Below are 27,782 nucleotides of genomic sequence, written 5' to 3'. Positions count from 1 at the left end.
CAGCTGCATGAGAATGCACCTGCCATTAACTTGCCACAGAGGCCTCAGGCCTTGGTTACAAGTGACTGCTCAAGCAATCAGTATGGTTGTAGTTGGGCTGCATCAACACGATAGCTGTTTGTCCTTTAGGGTGCAATAGAGCTTACGTCAATGACTACCTACACAAGATATGAATGCAAAACCTACTTTATGCCAGATAGCTCATGCATCAATAGAGGAGTTTATGAACATTGTGTCAAATTTATGGTTGACAGACAGTGAGCCCTTTCAGAACCCCATGTGCTGAGAGGGAGGGCTTACCTGAGCAGTGTGGCAATGATCCACTCCAGTGCCCATCCAGATGGCAAACACGAGTGCTGTTTCCAATCAGATGCCTTCTTTGGCTGCACTGGTATCGCACCGTGGAGCCAACTGTAAACTGGTCACCATGCAATTCTGCTCCTGGGGGGAATCCAGGATGACCACAGAGCACCACTAGGACAGAAAAAAAAGTGGTATAAAAAACATCTTTTAAAGTAAATCCATAAACAGCACAATGAACAGGTGAGATCAGCATTTAAAATGGATCACGATTAGACAAAAAAGAGTTGACAATTATGGTAACTGACAATCTGGATGGGAAAGTTTCAGAAGGGTATAGGCCTGATGCCGACAAATGGGATGAGCTTAGGAAGGCACGTTGGTTAGCAATGACGTGCTGAGCCAAAGGGCGAAGCCCCATGCTGTATAACTCCGGGATTCCCATTCACTTCTGAGGACAAGGCGCGTGAAGACGGATGTTGCAAAGATTTTGCTGCCTTTCCAACCACACTCTGATTTTGCTCCTGTTTCCCAGCTGAACTTGAACATGGCACAGATTAAACAACATAATTCACTCTCGTGGAACGAACCTCTCCTGAGGTGTTTTTTTTTGGGATTTTTCATTAAATTAACTGTTGCATCTAATTCTCAATGTAATCATACTGAAATGTCTTCTATCACTTTAAGTATTTTTTACTGTTTGTTAACTATTATATTCTTAAAATATTAGACTTGTGTTTAAATTTAACACTTTCATAGTGTTCGTTAAATCAAAGGTGTATAAAGTATTTTGAAAGGAGTTTTGCTAATTTTGAGTCATGGTATAATTTGATGTGTTGGGTCTACTAAAGGTGGCATACACTTCAGCAGGAAAACCTAATGTTCTGTCGGACTTACTGGCTTAAGGGACCAAGTTGCGACTACAGGTAAGGAAAGGTAAGGAAGCAGAGACTGCAGGGCCCCATATTTACAAATTAGACCAATGCATTCTGCCTCCAGGCCATATATTGTGCTGGTAATGAAATAGAGAGAGGCATAAGTTACTGTAAAACAAAATGCTTCAGGTGGTTGTCTTGGATGTTTCCCTGGTGACTCCAAAACCCTGTCGGACATTGACAATGAAAGATACCACATCCCTGCTTCCCTTGTTTAGTGGATGGACAGGTGGTGTGGGAGCTGCATAGCCTCGGTCGCAGCGAGGACTAAGCCTCCAGCCACGGGCTTGTCTGCTGCTGCAGTCCAAGTGAGGAGATGCCGGAGGCTGTGCTGTGTGGCGTCTGTGACCAGTTAGGTGCTGGTCTCTCCCATTGGTGCTGCCCTCCAGTGCTTGATCAGTGGAATGACAGGCTGGATTTCTGGGAATTGTATCATCAATCTGTAGGACATGTCGCTCAGGGGTTTGGGCTATAAGTGTTATTCTTTTGTGTGATTATGTTTCTTTTCTTGCTCACTATTTTGAGTGTGCTGTCAATGTTTTGCACCTTGGCCCCAGAACCACTCTGTTTCATTTGCCTGTATCCATGTGTGGTTGAATGATAATTTAACTTGATATGATTTGTTTCTTTACCAATCTTAGTATCCCTCCTCTTTTACCTTGCAATGTCAGGTTTTTGAAATGAATTACCCTTCCCTCCTCCAGCACAAAGAACAACACTATCAAATGCTGCAGGAGCTCAGCAAGTCAGGCAGTGTCTGTGGAGGGAAATAAACAGTAGAAGATCACAGAGCTTCCTTCTTCAACTTTCTCCCCTGTAGCTGTACTTAGTAAAAGCCTAGTACATCCATGATGCTTTCCTGTCCTGAAAAATGGTCAATGAACCATGTCAAATTCATGTCTTTCTCTGTAGAAAATGTCTGATCTAATTCAAATATCCAACATTTTTCATGTATTTACAAAGTGATGACCTGAACTATCCCTTTCGATTTTGTGTTTTATATTCTGTGTCTTTGCTATTTGTTTTGTTGTGTGATATTTTTTGTGTGTGATGTGCAGTTGGGGGGGGGGGGGGTGGTTGATATTTTATGATTTTCTTTGAAAGGGCTAGTTCCATGGTTTTTCTTTGTTTCATCATTGTCTGTGGGGAAGATGAATTTCAGGGTTGTATACTACATATCTACTTTCATAATAAATGTACTTTGAATCTTTGACCTTGAACTCAGCATATACAGTGTACTGGGGTAAATACCCAAAGATATTTACAAAGAAATGAATGGTGGCTGTTATGGATATGGTCACAATTATTTAAATTTATGTATTATTTAAATAATCTGTTATGACCACTGAGTGGCTTCAAAAGATAATTGTTTTTGGTTGTTAGTGTTATAGAGTGATATAGTATCTACAGAGATTATGGCTACAATTAAGCAGCAGTTTCTATTAAGCTACGCATTCCCATCATCCTGGAGACTCTAAAATTCACCTTCAAACAAATGACGTTTATTAATGGTCAGTTAACTTAACAAGCCACATAATGTGGGGGGAGGGAATGGAGTACCTGAAAATTATCCATGGGGTCACAAGGAAAACATCAATAGACAATACCTGAGATCAAAATGGAACATGTGTCTGAGGCTGTGAGACAGCTGCTCTACTACCAATTTTTGTTAAACACGACTGGTTCATAGGATGCATAATCTCTTTGGTGTCCATTACGTGATGACACCATTGGACAATTTGATGAACAGCCGAAGAGAGTCTCCAAGAAAATTATCACTTTTGACCATCTGTCATTAAATTTTTAAAGGTAAGCCGCAATGCAGATCTTCCCTTATAACCCATGGATTTGGAGATAATTGCTGCCATTTCATTCAGTTGTAGAACAGAAGACAACAAGGTCTGTGCAATGGATAATGAACTAAGATATTCCCTTGTCCTGGAGGGTGAGTTTCACTCAACGACTGTGTGTACCTCATTGCCACCAAAGACTGTCCAGTAAATGTTTACAATATGACACACACTGGCAAAGTACATTACCTAACAGAGTCAGATAAAAACTTATTTCAAATAATTTACAGAAGTTGATTCATGTGTGTAAGGTAACATACCAACTACAAACGTTTGCTAGCAACCATAATTGTCAGAAAATTCCAGGAGCAATGCTCCAGTGGCAGTTTCCATAGCAACTTGTACTCAGTAACAACAGTATAAGGTTTTATTTCAGTCATACAATGATCAAGGTATGCTCAGAACAGCAATCAGAGTGGGCTGGGATTTGTGATTGTAATAAGTTTTATTGATTCCCCATAGTAAGCATTCTGTCAGGATGCATAACAGCTTGATAAAGCAACTGCTCTGCATGTTGTGATGGTATTGGGTTTGCTGAATGCAAAGTTTTAAACTCAAATGGAGATCTTAAGCCCTATCCGATATAAATAGCCATGGGTCCCCTCACTAAATGGAGGTAATACTGTAACAATCAAATCTTCAAAGACTAGTTCACTTCCCTGTTTATTCCCCATGGCAAGTTTAACTGTCTATACCCACTATTAGAGTGGTGGGTCCCCCTTCCCTATCATGGAGAAGATGCTTCCAGGTAACAAAGCTATTCAAACACAGTCCACTTATTTTCAGTGATACACGTTTAAATCCAAACAAACATTAAAAACCCGCAGAGGATTTCAATCTTATAAAAGACATCCAAATTACAAACCATTTCTAAAACACAAAGGATTTTCAAAACACAACTACAATTCCTATAAGCTAAAAAGACATACTAAAGATGCAGATGAATGAATCATCTATCACAGAAATTGAAACCAGAGGATTCTTCTTCTTCTGATTTCTGTCATTCTTCTTGATGTTCCTTAACTGTTCCAAAAAAGCCTAGACTGATCTTTACATTCATCTTGTTTCTTTCCCATTTGGATGACTACACGTTTATATGTTATTTCCTTATATACCCTTTCAACACACACGGTCTAAAAGCTTCTTGGAGACACAGTTTCCTGACTCTCACAATTAACGCTGCAAAGCTGACTCTGTGAGTACACAATCCTTTCAATTTATTACCACATCAGCCATTTGCTGTGCTAAATGATATCATTCACCTGGCCTACTGGCTTCTTTGAACTAAATAACTTAGCCAGCATTGTCTGTTTTGAAACATGACAAATTAGCATCTCTGTTGTCTTAAAGTACACCTCTTGAGAATTCAGTCTAGCTGCTGTGATCCAAGATTCTACTTTCTGTAGAGAATGCCTCTGTTTGCAAAGTGGTCCTTTCAACTTCAAGCAACATTAAAAGCTGAAGACTGGCTCCTGTCTATGACCAGCAGCTAAGCATAGAATATTACTTGGAAGTCTATCTTATTCAAAATCAACTCTTTGATCTCCACAAATGTCTGCTGCTGTGTTTAGAAAGCTGAGCTTGGCAAAAAAGAAGAGGCCCCCTGGCCCAGGAAGTGATCACGGTGTGATCACAAAAAATTGCAGAGAGTTGTGAACACAGATCAGTACATCACAGGAACCAGACTCCCCTCTTTAGAATCTGTCTATATTTCTCGCTGCATCAGTAAAGCCGATAGCATAATCAAAAACTCTACCCACCTCATACGTTCGCTCTTCTACCCTCTTTCATCAAGTAGAAGATGCATAAAACACTAGGCTCAAGGACAGCTTCTAACCCACTATTATCTTGAGTCTTGATTGGAACTCGAGTATGATAAATGGACTCTTGGTTTCTCAATCATTATCATCTTGTACTTCCTTGTTGACTCCATTCTTTTACACTTATATTCTGCAGTGTTACTGTTTTACTTTATTCTAGCTTAATGCACTGTATAGTGATCTGGTCTGTAAACGGTATGCAAAACAATCTTTTTACTACAGGACAATAATACGCCAATGCCAATTCCAATGACCAAATTGCCAGTGCTCTCCGTCATTACACTGTATGACTGACAGTGACTGCACTGACATGGCTAAATGAAAAAATGGGGAAGCTAGAATCAGCAGTATCAGCCTTCCCTTTGGGAAATGGATGACTATTGTTCTTTCAGGGTTGACCATAATAACAGCATTAGAGCAACAATTAAACCCTTTTAGCTCAGTTGTCAGTCACTTGTCACTAATAGTACAATCACTGCTTGAAAGTACTCCTCTCCTGTCACCAAAAGTGGACTGGATCTGAGCCCTATCATTAAAAAGGACGTGCCTTGCTTCGTATTTTAAATCCTCAAAATACAATAGCTGAAACTGATTGATGCCCGGCATCTCTTGTATTTTCACGTTTTGTCGACTGAAAGAAAAATCATTTCATTTTTGACTTTCCTCTTGTGAATTATAGAGATTCTTCAGGTCATTAAGTAGAAATGCATTCAATAAATTCCACTGAGTGATCAGATTAACATTTTAACTTGCTCCCCACAGCATTCCATCAGACCATAGGACACAGAAGTAAAATTGGGCTATTTGGCCCATCAACTCTTCTTCACCAAATGATCACAGATTTATTTCCCTCTTAGCGCCTTTTTTTCTGCTTTGGGCCTTTAACCCCCATACTAATTAAGTACCTATCAGCTTCCACTTTAAATATACCCAATGACTTGACCTCCACAGCCATCTGTGCCAATAACTTTCACTGATTCACCATCCTCTGGTGAAAGAAATTCTTCAACTCCTTTCTAAATGGAAATTCTTATATTCTGAGCACACTGTATGTCTGACTAGGTCAGTTAACAATTGAATTTACAATTTTATTTCTTTAATGCTCAATGAAATGACATCAATACCTGAATTTATTATTAATTTCTACTGAAACAAACTACACAATAGGATTAAATTATTCTCTTTTGCAGAATAATACATTCATTCAAAGGTGGCAAGTTCACTTACAGAGGCATTTTGGGAGTGACTTGTCCCAGGAGCCATCACCTTGACATGTCAGCACATCTGATCCCAGCAGGTAGTATCCAGCATTGCACTCATATGAGACCGTACTGCCATAACTAAATCTCTGGGCAATGTTCAACTGTACTCGGCGAATTCCATTTTCTACATGCGCAGGATCTGAACAGTTAACAACTACAAGAAAACAAAGATATATTCAAACTCTATGGAGCATTTTTCTGCATGCTAAAATCTTTGCAACTGCTTTGTAGTTAAGAGCTTGTACCTTTACATGCAGGAAAGGAATTGCTCCACTGCCCATTAGATTGGCACTGGGAGCTAACAGATCCATGCAGTAAGTACCCTGCGTTACAGGTAAATCTAACCACATCATTCAGGTTAAACTGAGTTCCATGAGTTACTCCATTCACTGGATTACCAGGGTGACCACATGAAAGAGCTGGAAAAGGTAAACAGTATAACAGTTATTCAATAACATCTGAACGTTCTACAAAAGAACTCCAATGTAGTGCATTCCAGTTTAATCGGGACAAATTGGGACCAGTACATTTTGGACCTCAATTATCCAAAGTTTCATGTAAGTAGTTAAAATGGTATAAAAAGGACAAACTACCATTTAACTGAGTAACAAATTATGTATCTAAGTGAAATTAGAATAAATTAGAACACCATTAGTACTACTACAGTACTATAAAGGTGTATATTAGTTCCTAATAGCTCTTGATGGAGAATACTGCATTTTTTGGATTGGCTGTAAATGAATAAAATCAGCACATCACCTATTACAGATAGTGAACTGTCTTCAACCATTGCTTTCAATGTTCTCATCCACCAAATCTTCACTTTCATTGTAACATTCAAGATGATTGTTGATGCCTTCAAATTCTTTGTAGTTCCTAACTTGAAGGAGTGGAATCATTTCATTTTCGCTCCTGGAATCTCCAAGCCTGAATACTTAAAACCGCAGTAGGCAAATGAGTTCTAAGATGACTTACTGCTCGCCAGCTATTATTTCTCACCAACTATTAGTGACAAAATCACTACTTTTTGAACACAAGCACGTGCAACTGATATTATTTTAAAACTTTCCACCTAATGTGTGTGTCTTAAGTGCTGTGTCTAATGGCTACACAAATTCACATGACTGATGCTAGTTTGAAACAGTCTCCCATCCCAATTAAGTGGGATAATGTCCCAAATAAGCAAAAGGGAATCCGACAATTTTCTTGATTTGTTTTGTTCTTTAAGAGTTGTCCCAAATAAGCAGCTGTCCCAATTGACTGGAATCCACTGTATTGTGAAATTCAATCAGTGCATAAAAATTATGGCTCATCTGTGAAATCAACAATGAATCGATCTCATGTAAGGAACCCAATATACATCACTGGAAATTTAATGTCTAAATGATATTTAGGACATTCATATAGGTTCCAGAGAGATGACTACCAAATGGTCAAACTCTTGCAGACTGCATATATTGTTGATACAGTATACCTATATAAAATGCTTGTGGTTATCCCAGTTATTGATGATACTGACTCCACTGAATTCAGGAATGTACAACTGAATCAATTTGCTGAAAGGCTACCGATTTCATACAATGCTATACAGATATGGTGGATAAACAGACAAACACTACTTAATGTGGAACTACTATTTTCACCGTGCACAAGAAGTTGTCTCTGATACTAGGAAATGATCAGCAATTAACTTATATTCTGCTGTAAGGAACTGTACTTCTGACACCAGGTTTCACCTGATATTGAAATTGGGTGCAATGCCCCAGTTTTTGCATTATGAGTAATACGATATTATAAAATAATCCCAGTGATGGACACAATAAAATGCTTGATGTACACAACACCTTAAGATCAATATAGCTTTACATAGAGTTAATATATAAAGAAACAGATTGGTTAGAACCGACAGAAAGTGAATATCACCATTAATTCAGTCCAAAGAGTACAAAAGCAGCTGGTAGAGAATCATTGGTTATTCCCAGTCTCATTTGGAAGAGAAAACTACTTCCATGTGCTACCAATGCAATAAAAGGTTCATAACCCAAGCTCCAACAATATATGTTATGTCTCTGCTCAGAATGAATTAAAAATATGTATAATCTTACCAAAACCAATGAAGTATTATTCTGCTTATTGCAAAGGATTGAGCTATGCCTTAAAACAAGGAATGCTGTTGACAAGATTCTAGGGATCTGCATTCGACTTGCCAGACATTAAAAGAAAAATTCAAACCTTTGTGTTGTTGTTGTTGTTTCTTATGGCAGGTGTTTTTCTCTTCACAGTTCCAATTGTTTTGTATCAAGCCAATCCGCCAGCTCATGGCCCCATCGGTGGACCGCAGCAAAGCCATCTTGGATCTTGGTGAGAGGGCATGTTTGGACCAGGCAGAGGACATCCTGGGTTGGCAACCACAGGGGCAAGCTGGAACTTGTCAGGCGTCCCATTGGTGTAGTGCTTGCACTGTTTTTGCATGTCGACTTCTGAGTCTATTTGCGGCTGTCCAGCTTTTTCGGGTAGCTGTAGCAAAGATGTGCTATCACACCTGCTTTTTTTTTTTAATTTTAAGAATTATTGTTCCACTGGGCATTGCAAACGCAATACACACTGAAGAAATTTCATATTGTCCAAAATAAACTGCCAAATATATTCTGTTTCAGACGGTACAAGAAACAGCATCATCAATTATTAAAAGTTTAAGTTGAAGCAAGTACATTGTTGAACCAAAGAGCATGACATCTTGACTGCGATTCACAATGCGAGGCCAGCTGTGTCATTATTGGGAAATAATACAGAATGGGAATGCCAGAGAGGAGGGGAACATAGAAGGTAAAACAGGCTTTGCTTCACTGCTGCCGCAAGGATGCCAGTGCTTAATCAATCCAAGAGGCAGCTGACGGATAGCAAATAGCACTTTCCCTCACTCAGTATTAATGCACAGTGATATTGGGCAGCAGAGTGAAGCTTATAATATGTGGAAAGATGAATGGCTATCTTTGGGATTAAATTTTAACCATTAAGAACCAAAATCTGTTTCACATGCATGAATAATCCCTGTTTATTTCAGTTTTATGCAATTAAAGCTACTTGTTTTATATCACTGGTGACATTTGTCTACACATATCCTGGCAAGAGTCACCCATTTCCACATTAGGGAGACAGGAGATGTTAAAGCATTGCAGCAGGGGATTGTGAACCAAGTTTCCTTGTGGGAAGATGTGAACAGATATTTCTGATACAACATCACTTTGCTTATACACTTGTGAACTGGAAGACTTAATGTGTTACTCAACGCCCAAACAAACAACTTGTCCTGCCTAGTTCCAAATGCAAGCATCAGGAGCTTCCCTCGATCATTGTGCCACAGACTGACTGCCATTCCTCCCAAATCCCCTCCCACAACACCCCATTCTGATCCTCCACAATGCGCGAGTGTTGTTTCTTTACCTCACAAATGGACAGTCCTACCCCGATACCTCTTCACACCCAACACAAATCACAGCTCGTCCTTAAAAAATACGCACGCACCACAATCTCTTCGCGAATAAGCACTGGGCTTCAACGTCTCAACAACACTCTCGGAGATTGGGTGAATGGCTAACAATCTACCAAGTCCACTGTCAGGAAAAGTACAGGCAGTTTTGGCTAGAAAAACATGCAACACATGAGATGTTATGCACAAAGTACAACAAAAATTTTCACTGAAGGGGTAATGCCCAAAATGTTCTTTGATGCATACATGCAAGGGTGAACCAGAAATTCTTGGGATGAGTGATGGACAGAGAATCTTGCAGGTAGAAGCATCAAATCTCCAGAAGCATATTTAGCCATCTACCAAACGTTGCACGACGATTTCAGTTACCAATCACCACACTATCCATTGACCCATTTTATGAAAAAAATATTGTTAACCAAGAATTGAAAACAAGTACCTAATGAAATAAGTAATAAATATTTGAGATATATTGACTAAAATTAAAACAAATGAACCATGATCTTCATCATTTTCTCTCCCTTATTGATAACTAAATTAGCCGGCCGGTGGTGTGGTGACATCTGCACTGAACTTTGAGGTGAGTGGTCCTGGGTTCGAATCCGGCCAGCTCTTTGCACGCTTTCCTTCCACGCTGGGTTGAGCATTGAGCTAGCGACTTGGCCTCATAAAAAACAGACAAATGCTAAACAAATGGCAAGATTGCTGCCCAATGCACCACACAGCGTGGAGAGGAACAACAATTGAAATCTAAATCAAGTGATACTTACGCACACATACAGGCGATTTCCCTGACCACTTGTGATCCTGCTGGCAAATTCGAACTGACGTTCCAATGAGGCGAAATCCTGGGTTACACTGGTATACCACTGTTCCACGGTAGCTGAAGTTTTCACCAATTACCTGACCATTGACAATGGACTTGGGCATCCCACAGTGACCAGCTAAAACCAAAGAAGCTTCATTCAGTGTGATTAATGGCTCAATTAATAACAACTTACAGGAATAATTTGGAAAGGACAAGAAATATTAGTGGCTCCTATACTTATTTATATGAACAGATTTTATATTCTTTACAAGCAATTTGGTTACTTTCAGTGCATTCAAATCATGGCATTTTAATTTTGTGATAACATTTTGTAATGCAAATTATTTCAGGTCAGTTAATTTAGCAAGAAGTCATTAAAGCTACAACATAAGTCAAGCTGATACAGAGACGGAACAACATATCCTAGGCACTGCACCAGATCATACACATTTCAAAAATTCAGTGAGGTAACAGCTCAAAGTTTCATGAACTATCGAAGGCAACTTATCAACTTGATCTTGAAACTGGTTGCCTTAGCCTATCATTTAAAGCAAGTACTTAATTGCAGAATTGCAAAATCAAGTGTAAGTTGCATTTCAGTGGTATTTACTTAAACTTTAATGAAATTAAAACAAACAAATAATACAATACAATTTTATAGTTTGCGGAACTGTTCATGAACCAAGCATTTATGCATAGATCTCCAAATACTAACCAAGGCAATTCACTTCCATTCCACTCCACAGTCCGTTGGCCTGGCATTCCCGTACTCGGGATCCTACCATTGTGTATCCAGTGTTACAGGAAAAGATAGCTGTTGCCCCATACGTATTTAATGTCCCAATCTTATTACCGTGTGCTGGATATCCTAGTTCTGCACATGAGATTACTGTAAATTTAGAAAATTAAATGATTAGTTTTAACAGTTCTTAGCATCATATCGCATAGAAACAAGATGTTTAGCCCACCAAAATCATACTGGATGTTAGCATTCATTTATATCGATTATATAATAATCTCATTCAATTCTCCCAAATTGCACCACTCAACTATACGCTTGGGGAAATTTATAGCCACCAGTTAACCTGTACAACTTTGGGATGTGGGAGGAAATCAAAGCAAATGAAGTAAACCCACATAGCTCAATAGCGTGCAAACTTCATACACACAGTGTCTGAGGTCAGGATTGAACCCCAGGTAATAAAGACATGAGGGAAGCAGTTTAACTGGCTGTCCTACATCCACTTTCAATTAACCATGTATAATCAATCACTATATTTCCTCTGTTCTCTTCTTTCCTCCATTTTCTTCCATCTGCTTAGACCACACTTGGAATTTTGGGTTCGTTTCTGGTTGCCTTCATTATAGGAAGGATGTGGGAGCTTCAGAGAGAGCGCCGAGATTGACCAGGATGATGTCTTGTTTGAAGAACCTGTCTTATGAGGATAGGTTGCTTTGCAGCAAAGGAGGAGGAAAAGCTGCTTATGTAATGTTTCACTGCTAAGGCTAATGTAATAGCTTCTCTGTAATGTTCCACTGCTGAGGTAATGGTTTCTCTGTAGCAGTAATATTTGGGTTATGGCTGGAGATAACAGAACTGTGGATGCACATTAGCCAATCAGGATCTTGTTGCCCTGTCTTGCGATTCTGGAAGCAGATGATTTTGCGGGCTTTTGGGAGAGGGAGAGAGAGAGATGAAGAGAGAAGACGGGAATGGAGAGATTTGGTAGACCACCGGATGGGGTGGACTCGGATCGGGGGGGTCCGCTTGGAGGAGACTGATGATGGAAGAAGGACCAGCTGAGTGAGCTCCAACTTTGTGCACAGACTGTTTATTACTAAATCTTATGATTTGGCCCTTTTTATTTTATATTTTGTTTCTCTACTAACCATATAGTCAAAGGAAGAGTTATAAAGCTTAAACATTTAATCACACATTTTGTACTGTTTGTTATTTCAGGGTACTGATTTGTAACGGGACACATTACACACATCCAGCCAAACAAGACTTCTTAAGTTTGGCCGGGCAGGGGGTTATCACCCCCAATATTATGCCACTGGGCGAAGCGAGTGTTACACTTAATAGATCTGTCGAAGATGATATGAGACAATGAGTGGATAACCAAAGGCTGTTTCTCAGGGTGGAAGTGGATAATACAAGGGGGCATAAAATTTTAAGGTGATTGAAGGTAAGTATAGGGGGATGTCAGAGGTACAATTTTTCTTTTTTGCAAGTGTGGTAGGTCCTTGCAACACGTTGCTGGTAGAAGCAAATACATTTGGGACATTTAAGAGACTCCTCAATGGGTACCTGGATGATAGAAAATTGGAGGGCTACGTAGATTGATCTTAGAGTAGGTTATAAGGTCAGTGAAGGATGTGTAGTATAATATAATCTTCTACGCTCTATCCTGAAACCTGCATTTCTGATGAAAGACTCTCAAGCATAGACATTATCTGATCTGGTGCTGCCTTGTTAGCTATGTACAGTACTTCCAGCTTTCCTCTTTTAATGGTGGATGAATTGGTATTCGGTGATTTATTGGTTTGAACACAAACATGAACATTTTGGTTGAGATCAGTCTTATAGACAACAAACCGAAGGTCAGCCAAGGGTGACTGCGCAAGTCAAGCCCAGAGATAACAAAGTACCAATGAGATAACGTTCAAATTTACACACGAGGGTAACTTTTCATGTCAACAAACCAGCTAGCAACTTAATAAAGGAGACAAGCTGTGCAATTTTCATCCCGTTAATTTCTGGAGGGTTGAACAGTGAGCAAGAGTGATTACTGTCCAGACAGAGAAGGTACAAACATCGTTGTACTGAAGTGATACGTATGTGTACATGAAAGAAAACATGGGTTTGGCCGTGATACTTGTGGGAACTTATAGGTCTTTCTCTCAGTAAATGTCAACTCTCTGCAAATGTTCTGATGCAATGCACGACTTATTTCAAATATTACTTAATTGTCCAGCACATAGATGCCTAATTTTTCCTGCTGTTTAACACATCAAAAGATGGTCATTTTAAGTATTTAAAGTAAGCAAAGTATTTGAAGAATTTCAAAACAATTGTAAGGTAGTTATAAATTAATTGGATTCACCTACACCACCAATAACAGAATTTTCTCAAGGAGCAGTGTAGTAGATAATGAATATCAACTTGGGAGATTTAACTGATAAAAAATGTAAGTTAATTTACAAATTCTCTCTCTTTTTACTCTCTTTAGCTATAATCCCTGAAATACTTCTCTTGCATTATTCTCCTATTTACTTACGGCAGAGGAGGAAGCTGTTCGACTCAAAAAGTCTATGGTGTCTCTTCAGAATGTTCACACTGTCTTTTCCATCACTTATTTCCCATAATTGATTATCTCTCATATTATTTGAATTTACTTCTTCGCCACCATCCTACTCCACCATTTGCTTGCCTGTTGCTGGGAGCTAATTTTCTAACTAACCTACACGTTTAAAGAACATGAGAGGAGGCTGGAACCCTTAGAGGAAACAAAGGTCAGCACTGGGAAAATTGTGAACTCCATAGATGGCAGAGGAGTCTAGAACCGAACACGGATCTGCAAAGATGTGATGCAACAGTGCAAACTGCTTCACCATTGTGCGGCTTGAAGAAAGTATAAAGTGACATGATGATGGAATTAGAATCGGAATCAGGTTTATTATCACCGGCATGTGACGTGAAATTTGTTACCTTTGCAGCAGCAGTTCAATGCAATACATAATATAGAAGAGAAACAAATCAATAAAATAAAAAAATAAGTAAATCAATTACAATAGATGTATATTGAATAGATTAAAAAATGTGCAGAAGACAGAAATAAGATTGACCCTGTAAGATAATTAGATTAACATCGGTAGAGGTATGGTCAATAACAAATGATGCTGCAGAAAAGAACAAATCAATATGCTCTATTGTGCAGTTAGCAGCATTAGTAATTCCACTTCAGGGCACTATTGTATTCTCAGCATCAGTAATTCCTTCTCAGGGTACTCTTACACAGTCAGCATTAGGAAATACACCAATTTCTTGGTGTTCACCTGGCGGAGAATCTCACCTGGTCCCTCAACACCAGCTCCATAGCAAGGAAAACCCAGCAGCATCTCTACTTTCTGCGAAGGCTAAAGAAAATCCATCTCCCACCTCCCCACTCCCCCCCATCCTCGTCACTTTCTACAGAGGTTGTATTGAGAGCATCCTGAGCAGCTGCATCACTGCCTGGTATGGAAATTGCACCATCTCGGATCGCAAGACCCTGCAGCGGATAGTGAGGTCAACTGAGAAGATCATCCGGGTCTCTCTTCCTGCCATTACAGACATTTTCACTACATGCTGCATCCGCAAAACAAACAGCATTATGAAGGACCCCACACACCCCTCATATAAACTTTTCTCCCTCCTGCCATCTGGGAAAAGGCACCAAAGCATTCAGGCTCTCAGGACCAGACTATGTAACACTTTCTTCCCAGAAGCCATCAGACTCCTCAATACCCAGAGTCAGGACTGACACCAACGTACTGCCCTCTACTGTGCCTATTGTCTTGTTTATTATTTATTGTGATGCCTGCACTGTTTTGTAAACTTTATGCAGTCCTGGGTAGGTCTGTAGTCTAGTGTAGTTTTTTCTATGTTGTTTTTATGTAGTTCAGTGTAGTTTTGTGGTGTTTTACATAGCACCATGGTCCTGAAAAATGTTGTCTCATTTTTACTGTGTGCTGTACCAGCAGTTATGGTCGAAATGACAATGAAAGGTGACTTGACTTGACTTGAAATCCTTCTCAGGGTTCTCTTGAACAGTCAGTATCAGTAACTCCTTCTCAGAGTACCCTCGAACATGATCAACAGTCAATATTTGGGGAAAAAACTACAAAAAGATAAATAGCCAAAGAAGAGACTTCATAAATCAATTAAAATCAATGGCACCAAATTGTTCTTTTAAATATGATGAATTACTATTGTAAGTCATAGGGAGATTGGGCACAGAAATAGGCCCTTTGACTCATCACCCTACACAGTAGGGGCAATTTACAGTGACCACTTTACTTACCAATCCAGAATCAGAATACAATTTATTATCACTCACTTAAATTACATGAAGTTTGTTGTTTTGCAGCAGTACAGGGCAAAGACATTTATTAATATAAATTATTTAATTTTTTGCAGTACTTATTTCTGTAATTTATAGTAAATAAGTAAATAGTGCAAATAAATGAAACAGCAAGGTTATGTTCATGGACCATTCAGAAATTTGATGGTGAATGGGAAGAAGCTGTTTCTGAATTGTTGAAAGTGGGTCTTCAAGCTCCTGTTGTAGTGATGAGAAGCGGGTGTGTGTCTGATGTTAAGAGTCCTTAGTGATGGACACCACCTCATTGAGGGACCCCCCTCTAGAAGAAGAGCATGTGACGGAGCTGGCTATACAACTGTTTGCATCCTCTTGCAATTCTGCACATTGGACCGCCCATATCAAGCTGTAATGTAACCAGTCAGAAAGCTCTCCACCAAGTATATATCAAAATTTGCAAGAGTCATTGATAATGTACAAATCTTCTCAAGCTCCTAAAAAAGTAAGGTCACTGGCTTGGCTTCTTTTTGATTGTATCAACATGTTAGGACCAAGAGTGATTCTCTGAGTTGTTGACTTCCAGGAACCTGAAGCTCCTCACCCTTTTCACCGCTGACCTCTCATGAGAACTGGTGTGTGCTCTCCCAACTCCCCTTCCTGTAGTCCAGTATCAATTCCTTGGTCTTGCTAACACAGAGTGCAAGGCTGTTGTCATGGCACCACTCAACCAGCCGATCTGTCTCACTTTTGCCTGCCTCCACTTCACCATTGGAGATTCTACCAACAACAGATGATGTTTGATCAGCGCCTACCACACTATCAGGAGAGTAGAGAGAGTAGAGCAGTGCACCTGTATTAATATCAGCAAGAAGTGGTTATTACTGATCCATAACACTATCATCTTCCAGTAGGGAAGCTGAAGAACTAGCAGCAGAAGGAGATACAGAGACCCAGGCTTTGAAACTTGCTGATTGTCTTTGGAGTGTAGGAGAAGGCAGAGCACCTGGAGTCAACTTTCTTGATCATATGACAATATTAATTCCACGTGGACAGCAAGATAGAACCTAGAACTGTGAGACAGCGATTCAACTGACAGTGCCACATCTGTTCTGACAGAATTCCATCATAGAAGGAAAATATAGCGTTCTACTGACAATTTCTACAAAATTTTCAGTGGGGATTGAAGAACAGAATCCTGTTTAACCCCTTCTAAAAGCTATTTTGGTCCACAGAAATCCTTCCCCATTACTGCACATCAGTATCTACAGGCGAGTCTCCAGTTTTGAGGACTGTTCCTGGCCTTTGATTGATGAGTGGGAGAGAGACTTCACTGGCCTCTCCACTTCTGAGTTTCGGTGTTGCAGACGTGTACTCTAATTTGTGTCAGTAAGTATTGGGTCACTTGTCCATATCCAAGTTTTTTTGTGTAAGGAGACAGAATCATTTATGAGACATTGATGCATGATGTGTTTCCGGACTGGAGGCTGGAAACAGAAAGCTAGTTGTCTTCCCTCTTTCTAAGCTTTGAGTGCTTAGGCCAACAGTTATCCAGCTGAGGTCACTACAGCACACACTGCAGATTAAAATTAAGTATTAAATCCATCTGAGATCAACTTTATATACAAGAAACAAATTTATGAACTTGAGTCAGTAGGAACCCAAAATGAAATTTCTAACACAGCTCAAAACACTTAAATGGTCAGTTAAAAAAAATATATATTTCCTGTCCATAAACAAACTAGCGAACAGAAGAGGGTATGCTCAGGCTCACATCAAGATGGTTAACTAGTTTTGAGCTAATTATTAACTTACAAACACTACTTTTTACTTACTGTTACAGCTGGGCTTCTGGTGTCCAACACTCCAAGTCCCATTAGTTTGACAGCTGATGACCCTCAGTCCCTGTAGATAATATCCTGGGTCACAAGTGATAATCATCTGAGCTCCATATTGATTTGGATCTCCATTTAACAGCTTCCAGTTCCCATGATCTACACGAAGACTATTAACTTCAGGGCATGTCACAGCTGTAAAAATGCACATCAAGTTGCAATCAATAGCAGATTCTCACTTCATTACTTGCTGAGTTGCAGTTTTCTGATTGGTTATCATTTTGATCAATCAAGGATTAGAACTAATTTCCTAGTTTTACATTCTTAAATTTAATCACAATGTTTTGTAGTAATGTACGATAAATAAAAGGAATATTGTAGTCTATTGATCTGTCCTTGTCTTATTTAAATCAAAACCACCTAATTTGCATTGTTTCTTCAGATCATTTCAAGACCAATCCATAGTTCCTTTTCTTTTAATTTTCTAACTATGTTAGATAAGGTAAAAAAAATTGGTTCTTAAATTGAGGAAAGTAGGTAAAACAACATCTCATTGTTTATTCCTTGCATTTATACATATGGCCTGAAGTTTAGTACATTGGGCAGTTTCACCAGTTTCATTTTCCAGCAAAACATTGCAAATGCTCTTTTAATTTTAATTTTTCTGATTAATTATTTAGGAGTGTACACTGTTCTCTGACTGCCAGTTCTTGTATCTATGGTAAAAAAAATAAGAAATAGGAGTGACCTTCTACCTCAAGCTCAATTATCACAAAGAAAATGCTGGAAGAACTCAGCAGGTCAAGCATCATCTATGGAAAGGAATAAGGAGTCAATGTTCCAGGCTGGGACTTTTCATCAGGACTGAAAAGGAAGGGGGAAGAAACCAGAATTAGAAGGTGGGGAGAGGGGAAGTAGTACAAACTGACCATGGGTGAAAAGGAAGGAGGAGTGGAACCCCAGGGAGGTGATGGGCAGGTGCGGAGAATAGGAGGGGTGAAAGGGTAACCAGAATGGGGAATTGAAAATGAGAGGAGAGGGAGAGGAGATAAACTACCTAAAGTAAGAGAAATAAATGTTTATGCCATCAGGTTGGAAACTACCCAGAATATGAGGTGTCTCTTCATCAATCAGCCATTTTCCAGTGCTATTTCCATGTTGTTTACCTTCAAGCCCAGTAATCTATGGAATGAACTCAGTAGATAAGCCTCCACAGTCCTTCAGAGTAGAAAATTCTGAAGGTTCACTGCCCTCTGATTGAAGAAATCTCTGCTCATTTCAGTCCTAAGCAGTCCTATCAATTATTCTGAAAAAAATGACCTTCGTCAAAGGAAACATTTTTCCTGCATCTAGCCTGTCAAGCTCCTTAAGAATTTTGTAAATCTCATTGAGATATCCCATCATTCTTCTGAACTGTCAATCCAATGCAATTCTTATATGGTAACTTCTTCATCCTCGGAGCCACCTAATGAATCTCTGCTGCACTTGGTCAATGGCAAGTATATCACTTCTTGGTAAAGAGACCAAACTGCACAAAATATACCAGGCAGCATCTTTCTAAGAATCTATTCAAATACAATAAAACTTCAGTCATCCCTGATACAAATCCCCTCAGAGTAAAAATTGATACGCCCTCTTATTTTGTTGCTGTACCTGGATGTTGAGTTTCATTAACTTGTGTACAAGTGTACTTGGGTCCCTTCCAACATCAGCTCTACTCAATCTTTTGACTTTTAATAAATACTCCATTTTCTGCTACAGCTACTAAAGTAAATGACCTTACAATTTTTCATGTTATTTATTCTCATTCACATATTCAGCTTGTCCATATTACTGTTAAGCCTTTTTTAATCCACCTGCTAAACTCTCCTAGTTCAGTATCATCAGTAAACCTATGATGCCTTTGGCCAAATACTTAATACAGATTAACCCAAGAAATTCTGCAGATGCTGGAAATCCAAAGCAACACACACAAATTGCTGGAGGATATCAGCAGGTCAGGCAGCATCTATGGAAATGAGCAGTCAATGTTTTGAGCTCAGACCTTTCTTCAGTTCTCAGCGTGTTGTATATGTTTCTTAACATAGACTGTAAATTACTGGGGACCTATGGCGGCCTAATAGCACCAACACCTGCAGTATCCCCAGCTATTTACAATCTGTATTTATGCTACACCTGCCTGCCTGAGAATGATGTATTTATTAATCCATTCATTCCTAACATTTGCATTCTGCCTATAACCAATTCTTAATCCATTTCATTATACTGTCTAACCTTGTGGACCAAGCTCCTGTGTGGAACCTTATTGAACACCTTCTGAAAATCCCATTATACCGCATCCATTATGTTACTGCACAAAACCGGAACTGAATTAGTCTTTTCCCTGTTGGTTCTTCATCCTGCTTACTGAGCCAGCATCTCATACACATACAATGAACTCTTCTTCCATCTTATCACAATAAATTTGATTTGTCCATTCTCTATGTATTTATAGTGCATGCACAATTACAATTACATTTTGATGATGTATAAATAACTCACAGCTGCTTTCTGCTCTTTACCATTTCTTAGCTCAACTCAAATTAATTTTAGCTTCACATCAGAGCCTGTCAAGCCAAAATTATTTCTTACCACTGTGCTAATCTGCTCCCTTCTCTATAGTACTGCACCAACCTCTTTTCTTTTTTGAAAATAAAGCAGATGCTTGACATTTAAAGTAATAACATTATTATCATTATTATTATTATTATTAATAATAATAGTATGAGTGATCAGTTATTACAGATAGGACAATCCATAACCACTGTCTGGTTATATTAATACAGGATAAACATTGAATAGACATAGCCATTCCAAACACATATAACTTATAAAAATCAAGAAGTGAAAGACACTGGAAATATGCTGAATTAAAAGAGGAGTTTGAAAAACATTGGAACATAAACAAGGTATACATTGTCCCGATAGTAATATTTTCAGCTGCTATCATCCTTAAAGGCACTACACAACAGCATTAAACAATAAGGGCTACATAGTAATATCTATGTAATTCTTCAGAAAGCCAGAAAACTAAACACCACTGGAATAGTCCATAAGTTCCTAGCAATTGACAACTGAGTGTGGTTGTTCATGCCTATACCTCAGGTTTTACCAGTTTGAGCTGAGAAAAAATAAAAAGAATAATAATAAATTGCTGGAAACACACATTGAGTCAGTCAGAATGTTATCGAACAAGAAACAGTTTATGTTTTGGGTCCTAGAACATTTATCAAAATTCAGAAAGAGAAATGCATGTTTTAGGTACAACACATACAAGATGCTGGAGGAACTCAGCAGGTCAGGCAGCATCTATGAAAATGAATAAACAGTTCACCTTTCAGGTCGAGAACGTTCTTCACGACTGGAAAGGAAGGGGGAAGATGCCAGAATAAAAATTGAGAGTGGAAAGGAGAACTGTAGCTAGAAGTAATAGGCGACGCCAGGTGGGTGGGAAAGGTAAAGAGAAGAAATGATAGGAAAGGAGAGTGGACCATGGGAGAAAGCGAAGAAGGATAGGCAGGTGAGAAGAGATAACAGGCTAGAGCAGGGAATAGAAGAAGGGAAAAAAATACAGGAAGGAGAAATTGATGTTCTTGCCATCAGGTTGGAGGCTACCCAGAAGAAATATGAGGTATTGCTCCTCCATTCTGAGAATGGCTTCATTGTAGCACAAGAGAAGGCCATGGACCAACATGTCAGGATGGGAATGCAAATAGGAATTAAAATGGTTGGCCACTGGGAAATTTCACTTTTGGTAGGTGGAATGAATACGCTTGACAAAGCAGTCCCCCAGTTTATGACAGGGTCTCACCAAAGTAGGGGAGGCCTCATTGGGAGCATTGGATACTATAGACAACCCCAACAGATTCACAGGTGAAGTTTTGCCTCACCTGATAGGATTGGTTAGGGCTCTGAATGAAGGTGAGAGAGGATGTGAGTGGGCAGATGCAGCACATTGGCTGCTTGCAGAGATAAGTGCCAGAGTGAAATTAATGGGGAGGGATGAATGGATATGGGAAACATGGAAGGTTCAATCCCTGTCGAAAGCAGAGAGTGGGGGAGAGGCAAGATGTATTTGGTGGTGGAATCCCTTTGGAGATGGTGGAAAGTGTGGAGAATGATGCGTTGGATGTGGAGGCTCTTGGGGTGGTAGGTTAGGACAAGGGAAACTCTATCCCTGTTAAGGTGGAGGGGCATGGGGTGAGTTTGGATGTCCGAGAAATGGAGGAGACATGGATGAGGTCAGCATCAGTGGTGAGGTTTAGTAGCAGCAAATCAATTCAACTTTCCATTCCCATTTCAGTCTATAGCCTCTTCAACCTCCATGATGAGGACAAACTCATCTGTTTTCTCTCCTCCTCCTCTTTCTTCCTTGGTCTGCTGTCCTCTCCAATTAGATGTCTTCTTATTCAGTCCTTTATCTCTTCCACTGATCACCTCCCAGCTTCTTACTACATTCTTCGCTCTTCCACCCACTATCTTCCCTATCACTGGCAAGCCTGTACTCCTTCCCCTCCCCCATCCCTCTGCCTTCTGTCCTTTCCTATCCGGTCCTGAAGAAGGGTCTCAACCTTAAACACAGAATGTTATCCCCCTCTATTGATGTTGCCTGACTTGCTGAGTTCCTCCGGCATTTTGTGCATGTTGTTTATAGTTAGCAGATAAGGTTAGGAAAGCAGATAAGTTGAACTAAGGAAGATCTGTAAATTGGTGAGATCGGATGATTTGATGCAGTTATTATAAGAAAAAAACTTTTTTGCCTGTGCAATGTTTTGCTAATGGTAAAGTTGTGGGACATGGCCAACAGGCCAGATGACATAGAAATAAGATAAAAAGAAAAAAAAACATGATCAAAATGATGAAATGCACAATAGAATGCTCAACTTTGGTTCAAACCGAATGAAAATGTGGCTCTCTAAAGTTGGGGAATTTTAATATTGACTCCTGCAGGTGTTCAGATGGAAAATGAAATACATTTCTCCCTAGCTTGCCCTGGGCCATGTGTAACAGCACATGAGGATACAGAGAGAAATAACAGAGTGGAAGCAGAATGATGAATTACTGTAGCAGGGAACTGGAAGCTGAAGGTTACCCGTGAACACAGAGTGCAGATACTCTTTAAAGAGAGCACTCGATCTGCATTTAGTTTCTCAACATAAAGGCCACATTGCTAACATCAGATTCAGTACACTAGATTAAAATAACTGCAAGGCAATCACTTTATTTGTCTGCCTTTCTAAACATCGACTGCATCGGGATACTTAGAGATCAAAAGCACAGATTAGTTTTATTTGTCACATGTACATCAAAATGTACAATGAAATGTGTCATTTGTGTCAAACCAAATCAGCAAAAATTGAGCTGAGGGGAGCCTGTAGCTGTCACCATTCTTCCAGTGCCAAAAAAGCATGCCCAAAACTTACTAACCCTGTCCAGGAGTCCTGATAAAGGGTCTTAACCTGAAAAGTTGACTGTTTACTCTTTTCCATAGATGCTGCCTGACCTTCTGAGCTCCCCCAGCATTTTTTGTGTGTTGCTTTGGATTTCCAGTACCTACAGACTTTCTCGTCTTTCTTCTAACCATATCCATACTTTATTTTCCTGTCACCAAACAATTGATACTAGAGCTTACAATCAGCACAGTGATATTTGTTTCTGTGCTTTGCGCTCCCTGAAGTACAAATCAAAGTAAATATAATAAATTTTTTAAATACTAAATCATAATTAGAAAATAGAAAAGGGAAAGTACGGTATGGAAGTCAGGTCCAGATATTTGGACGGTACGGCCCAGATCCGGGTCAGGATCTGTTCAGCAGTCTTATCACAGTTGGAAAGAAGCTGTTCCCAAATCTGGCTGTACGAATCTTCAAGCTCCTGAACCTTCTCCCGGAGGGAAGAGGGACAAAAAGTGTGTTGGCTGGATGGGCCGTGTCCTTGATTATCCTGGCAGCACTGCACCAAGAGCGTGCGGTGTAAAGTGAGTCCAAGGATCTTTTGGATACATTTGTTTTCGAATGAGAGTGGAAACCAGAGCATGCAGAACAAACCCAAGTGGTCACAGGGAGAACATACAAACTCCTTACAGACAGCAGCGGGAATCAGATCCTGATCAAAGTGATAATGTTAACCATTACAATACCATGCCCCCCCCTTCCCGATCTTGGTCATCTTCCTATCATGTTTCCATTATATCAATTATATCATTATCATCTTCTGTTTGTGCCATGTACCACTGCAAATAATGCAACTTCTGTAAGTATTACATTTCAGCATTTTAACATTTTTCTGTGCATTGGCCCATCTTGCAACTTGACCATGTTTTTGCTATCTTTCTGATTTCTCTTCCTGCTTTGTTTCTCCCCACTTTCCCTGCTAAGCTCTCAATAACATTAGCAAATCCTTCTGCAAGGACATTGGCTCCAGCTCTGCTGACTTGCAACCCATTCAATTAAACAGATCCTGACTGCCTCTGAAACGGTTCCAATACCTTAGCAAATTAAAGTTCTCACTTTTGCACCATCCAACTGGTCTACCTGCCAGACACTTGTGCACAAGCTTCTTGGAACTCAGTGATGCTTGCTTCTGTATTATAGGAGCCGATGTGATAAATAAAATCTTTTAAACTCTACTATTTGAGTGTGTTTCCAATCCCTATAAAGAATGAAGACAGTCTCCAGCTTTCAGAACTTTGATACATCTGGGCAGACGCAGTTTAGCTCCTGCTAAGGTCAAACCCATAGCAGCTCTCTTGGTGATAGCTAAGAGCCAAATTGATTTTTGGTGGAATCACAAGGATAAGCTGTGAAAGGTGGAAAGTTAAACCATAGATTTGATGTTCTGATGCAGCCAATCCACATAGAAGAGCAAAGTTTTGCAAAGAATGCCGCACCAGTCTGGAAGTGAATGACGAAGACATCAGTGTGGCAAATGGTTCCATTGTCGTGTTTCACTTTGATAAGTAGGTCAGAACAAATCTCACCAAGCCATATCAAATTGAGCCAAAATGATGAGATACTCTAACATTACTTCAGAGAACCATGGATGTCTTGCATGGTTGTTAAATATTATGGTGATCATAAGGAAACATAAATGCAAAACACGTGGTGAAGAAAGGCCGCTGCAAGAGAAGTTTTCACTTTAATGGTTATTTTCCTGCACTTACTTACTCATTGACCGGAACATCTCTGTATTTGTTGATTCAAATTGAATTAATTCATAAATACAGCTCCATTGATCTGTTGTCATCCCCGTTCATCAAAAATCAGATCATCACTTCATCTTTGAAATATAAGCCAAGTCCGTGCAACATATCCGAAGTTTCATCTCTCTCAGATTCGGACTTTTTCCATTGAATTTGCATTCCAAACTTGAATAAATCCTTCCTGACTTACAGTGGTAAGAAATGACCACAGAGCTGAACTCATAATTTACATAACCACAGTATGTTAGATCTATAACATTACACCTTGCCTCATAGACTTAGAAGTCAACATTGGCCTCCTTACTTATTTTGGAAATAATACTGAACAAAGCTATTTCACCTGTTGTATGTGTACACTCTCAGAGAAGCAATTTGTTTAGTCTCCTACCCTATTCCCTTCCTCTGCCTTATTGTAATGAGTACACCTGGAGCCCCAAACCTCAGCACTCCATCGATTTCACCAATATAACAATTCTTTTTATTCCATCTTTATTAAGTTCACTGGATGGGCATCTTTTCACTCCCTACTTGTACATAGTTTTTGCCTTTAGCTTGTTCTTTTCTCTTTTCTGTAAGTGTATACCTCAGATAAATAATATGTGGTGATCTGTGGCAAATATGACTATATGATATATCTGTACAATATCTGAAATACATCTTATGGAAATGTTTGCTTGATGATGAACTTCAATAAAAAATAAATTACAAAAAAAGTCTATGTTTGATTATTTGATTGGTCTATGGAAACGTCTTTGTGTGCAACAAACAATATGCTGGTGGGAGTCAGCTGTTAGCCCAGCATCTCAGTTCTGCTGAGCATTGTGGGTATGCTATCTTGGCGCTGAAGTGTGTGGCAATACTTGAGGGCTACCTCCAGCACACCCTTGGGTGTGTTCATTGCTAATGCAAATGACACATTTCACTGTCTATTTTGATGATAACCAAATTTGAAATCTCCCAGTGGCCACCCATTTTAATTCCACTTCCGATTTTCATTGTGTCTGTGGTCTCCTCTACTGTCATGGTGGGGCCCCACTCAGGCTGGAAGAGCAACACCTTATATTCCATCTGGGTAGCCTCCAACCAGAAGGCATGAACATTGATTTCTTGAACTTCCGGTTGTGTCCCACCCCCCACTTATCTGCTTATCTGCCCATGACCTCCCTCTGGTGCTCTTCCCCCTTTTCTTTCTTCCATGACTTTCTGTCCTGTCCTATCAGGATTCCCTTTCTCCAGCCCTTTATCTCTTTCACCAGTCAACTTCCCAGCTCTTTGCTTCACTCATCCCCTCCCCTCCTGGTTTCTCCTACCACCGTGTTTCTTTCCCTACCCCCCCCCCCCCCACCCACACTTTCTTACTCTAGCTCCTCATCTTTTTTTTCTAGTCCTGATGAAGGGTATTGCCCCAAAATATCGACAGTTTACTCTTTACCATCGATGCTGCCTGTCCTGCTGAGTTCCTCCAGCATTCTGTGTGCTGTTTGAATTTCCAGCATCTGCAGATTTCCTCGTGTTAGCATTTTGTGTGTGTTGCTTGAAACCTGGATGCGTGTGCAGATCCTGACAGGGAATTTTGATCCAAAATGCTGATAATTCCTTCTCCCCCTACAGATGCTGCTCAACCTGCTGAGTCCCTCCAGCAGACTGTTGGTCTGGAATCCAGCATCTGCAATCTCCTGTGCCTCTATAGAATTCCTGTCATGATAAAGTGGGGCTGGAATGATTGATTTCCAATAACTAGAGCCATTTTATCTGTTATGACCTTGGTGTAATCAGGGCAAGAGACAAACAGGAAAAAAAAAGGCAGAAAAATCCAGAAAAAATTAAGTTGTAATAAACAAGAATCCCAACTAACTGGATCTGTGGGCCTCTGGAATGCCCACCAACCTGTTTTTCTTCTTTCACGTAGTGACTCCTTATCCTAGGCAATGAAACGTAACTTGCTTTGGTACACTCACCCACGCAAAGTGGTGGATTGCCGTTATTGCTCCACTTTCCGTTTTCCTGGCAGACGGCCGTTGACAGTTCTCCAGACTGCAGTCGGTATCCTTCATTGCACTGATAGATGGCCCGCGTTCCGAGGGTGTACTCTCTCCCAAAGACCGTTCCATTTGCCGGAGCTTTTGGGACGCCACAAGAAATGGCTGAAAATGAACATCTGTCAGCTTTATCTGAGAGACAGTGTGCACCAGTATGACCAACTTCGCTAATATTTACATTGCTGCTGTGGTATAAATAGACGCACAATTACTGTATAACATTGTGTGGGAGTACAGCACATCGTTGATCTAGTGGGTCACCTCGGTTTAAAGGAAGGGACATATATTTACTATTTTAGACAAGTTGATGACTCAATTTGATATGGTTAGAGGAGGTGTAGGATTAAGGTAGGTCACTTTGGTGGGGTTGGGGCTAGCTCTGTGCAACAAATTTTGGAATTTGAACAAGACTGGCTGTGACCAACATCTGGCATGAAAATCACTAAACTCTGCTTACAGAAAGCATTGCAGATAAGAACAACAGGGGAAATATATTACTTCAATCAGTTGATCATAATGTACCACAAAGCTGTAACATCGTTTCTTAAAGAATGAGTAATATAAGAAATTTAAAAAAAAACATAGAAAATTGAGCTATCATTGGTTAACAAAATGCTGACAATAATTTGAAATGAAGTTTATGATTTCCACCTAATACAAGTGGATTCCAACAGAATACAGACTAGGCACACACAATGCTGGAGGAACTCAGCAGATCAGGCAGTATCTTCTGAAAAGAGTAAACAGTCAATGTTTCAGGCCGAGACCCTTCATCAGGTCCGGAGGAAGGTTATGACCTGCAACATTGACCATTTACTCTTTTCCATAAATGCTGCTTGGCCTGCTGAGTTCCTTTGGCATTTTGTGTGTTTGCTTTGGATTTCCAGCATCTGCAGATTTTCTCCTGTTTAGAATACAATCTACTACTGTTGGCTATAACTTCTTTATGTTCATTTATTTGTCAGTGTTTTCTGTGAACCCATATCCCTTCATCGGTAGCATTTCCTGTTCATAAAACTGGTCCCACACCAGATTCAGCTGGGAAATAATTAAGTCAGTCCAATGTCCTGAATGATATAAATCAGGTATTGCTTGAAGTTTTTAAAAGGCTTTCAGGAAACC

At 39.7% G+C, this 27,782-nt stretch overlaps 1 protein-coding gene across 1 annotated transcript in view; it reads right to left on the bottom strand.

Moving 5' to 3' along the window:
- The window catches only part of LOC132383331 (CUB and sushi domain-containing protein 1-like), a 474,994-nt gene that overhangs the window by 96,433 nt on the left and 350,779 nt on the right, over positions 1 to 27,782 (bottom strand). Inside the window, exons 37-43 of the mRNA XM_059954233.1 lie at positions 26,580 to 26,765; positions 17,382 to 17,576; positions 11,181 to 11,354; positions 10,428 to 10,601; positions 6,413 to 6,586; positions 6,133 to 6,321; positions 301 to 474 (exon numbers count right to left, since the gene is read on the bottom strand). Coding sequence (XP_059810216.1) covers positions 301 to 474; positions 6,133 to 6,321; positions 6,413 to 6,586; positions 10,428 to 10,601; positions 11,181 to 11,354; positions 17,382 to 17,576; positions 26,580 to 26,765 — 1,266 coding nt within the window. The remainder of the gene's footprint in view (positions 1 to 300; positions 475 to 6,132; positions 6,322 to 6,412; positions 6,587 to 10,427; positions 10,602 to 11,180; positions 11,355 to 17,381; positions 17,577 to 26,579; positions 26,766 to 27,782) is intronic.

This window comes from Hypanus sabinus, chromosome 30, assembly GCF_030144855.1.
Source record: "Hypanus sabinus isolate sHypSab1 chromosome 30, sHypSab1.hap1, whole genome shotgun sequence".
Taxonomy (NCBI): Eukaryota; Metazoa; Chordata; class Chondrichthyes; order Myliobatiformes; family Dasyatidae; genus Hypanus; species Hypanus sabinus.
The sequence above is the reverse complement of the archived record's forward strand: the minus strand, read 5'-3'. Positions and strand labels throughout refer to the sequence as shown.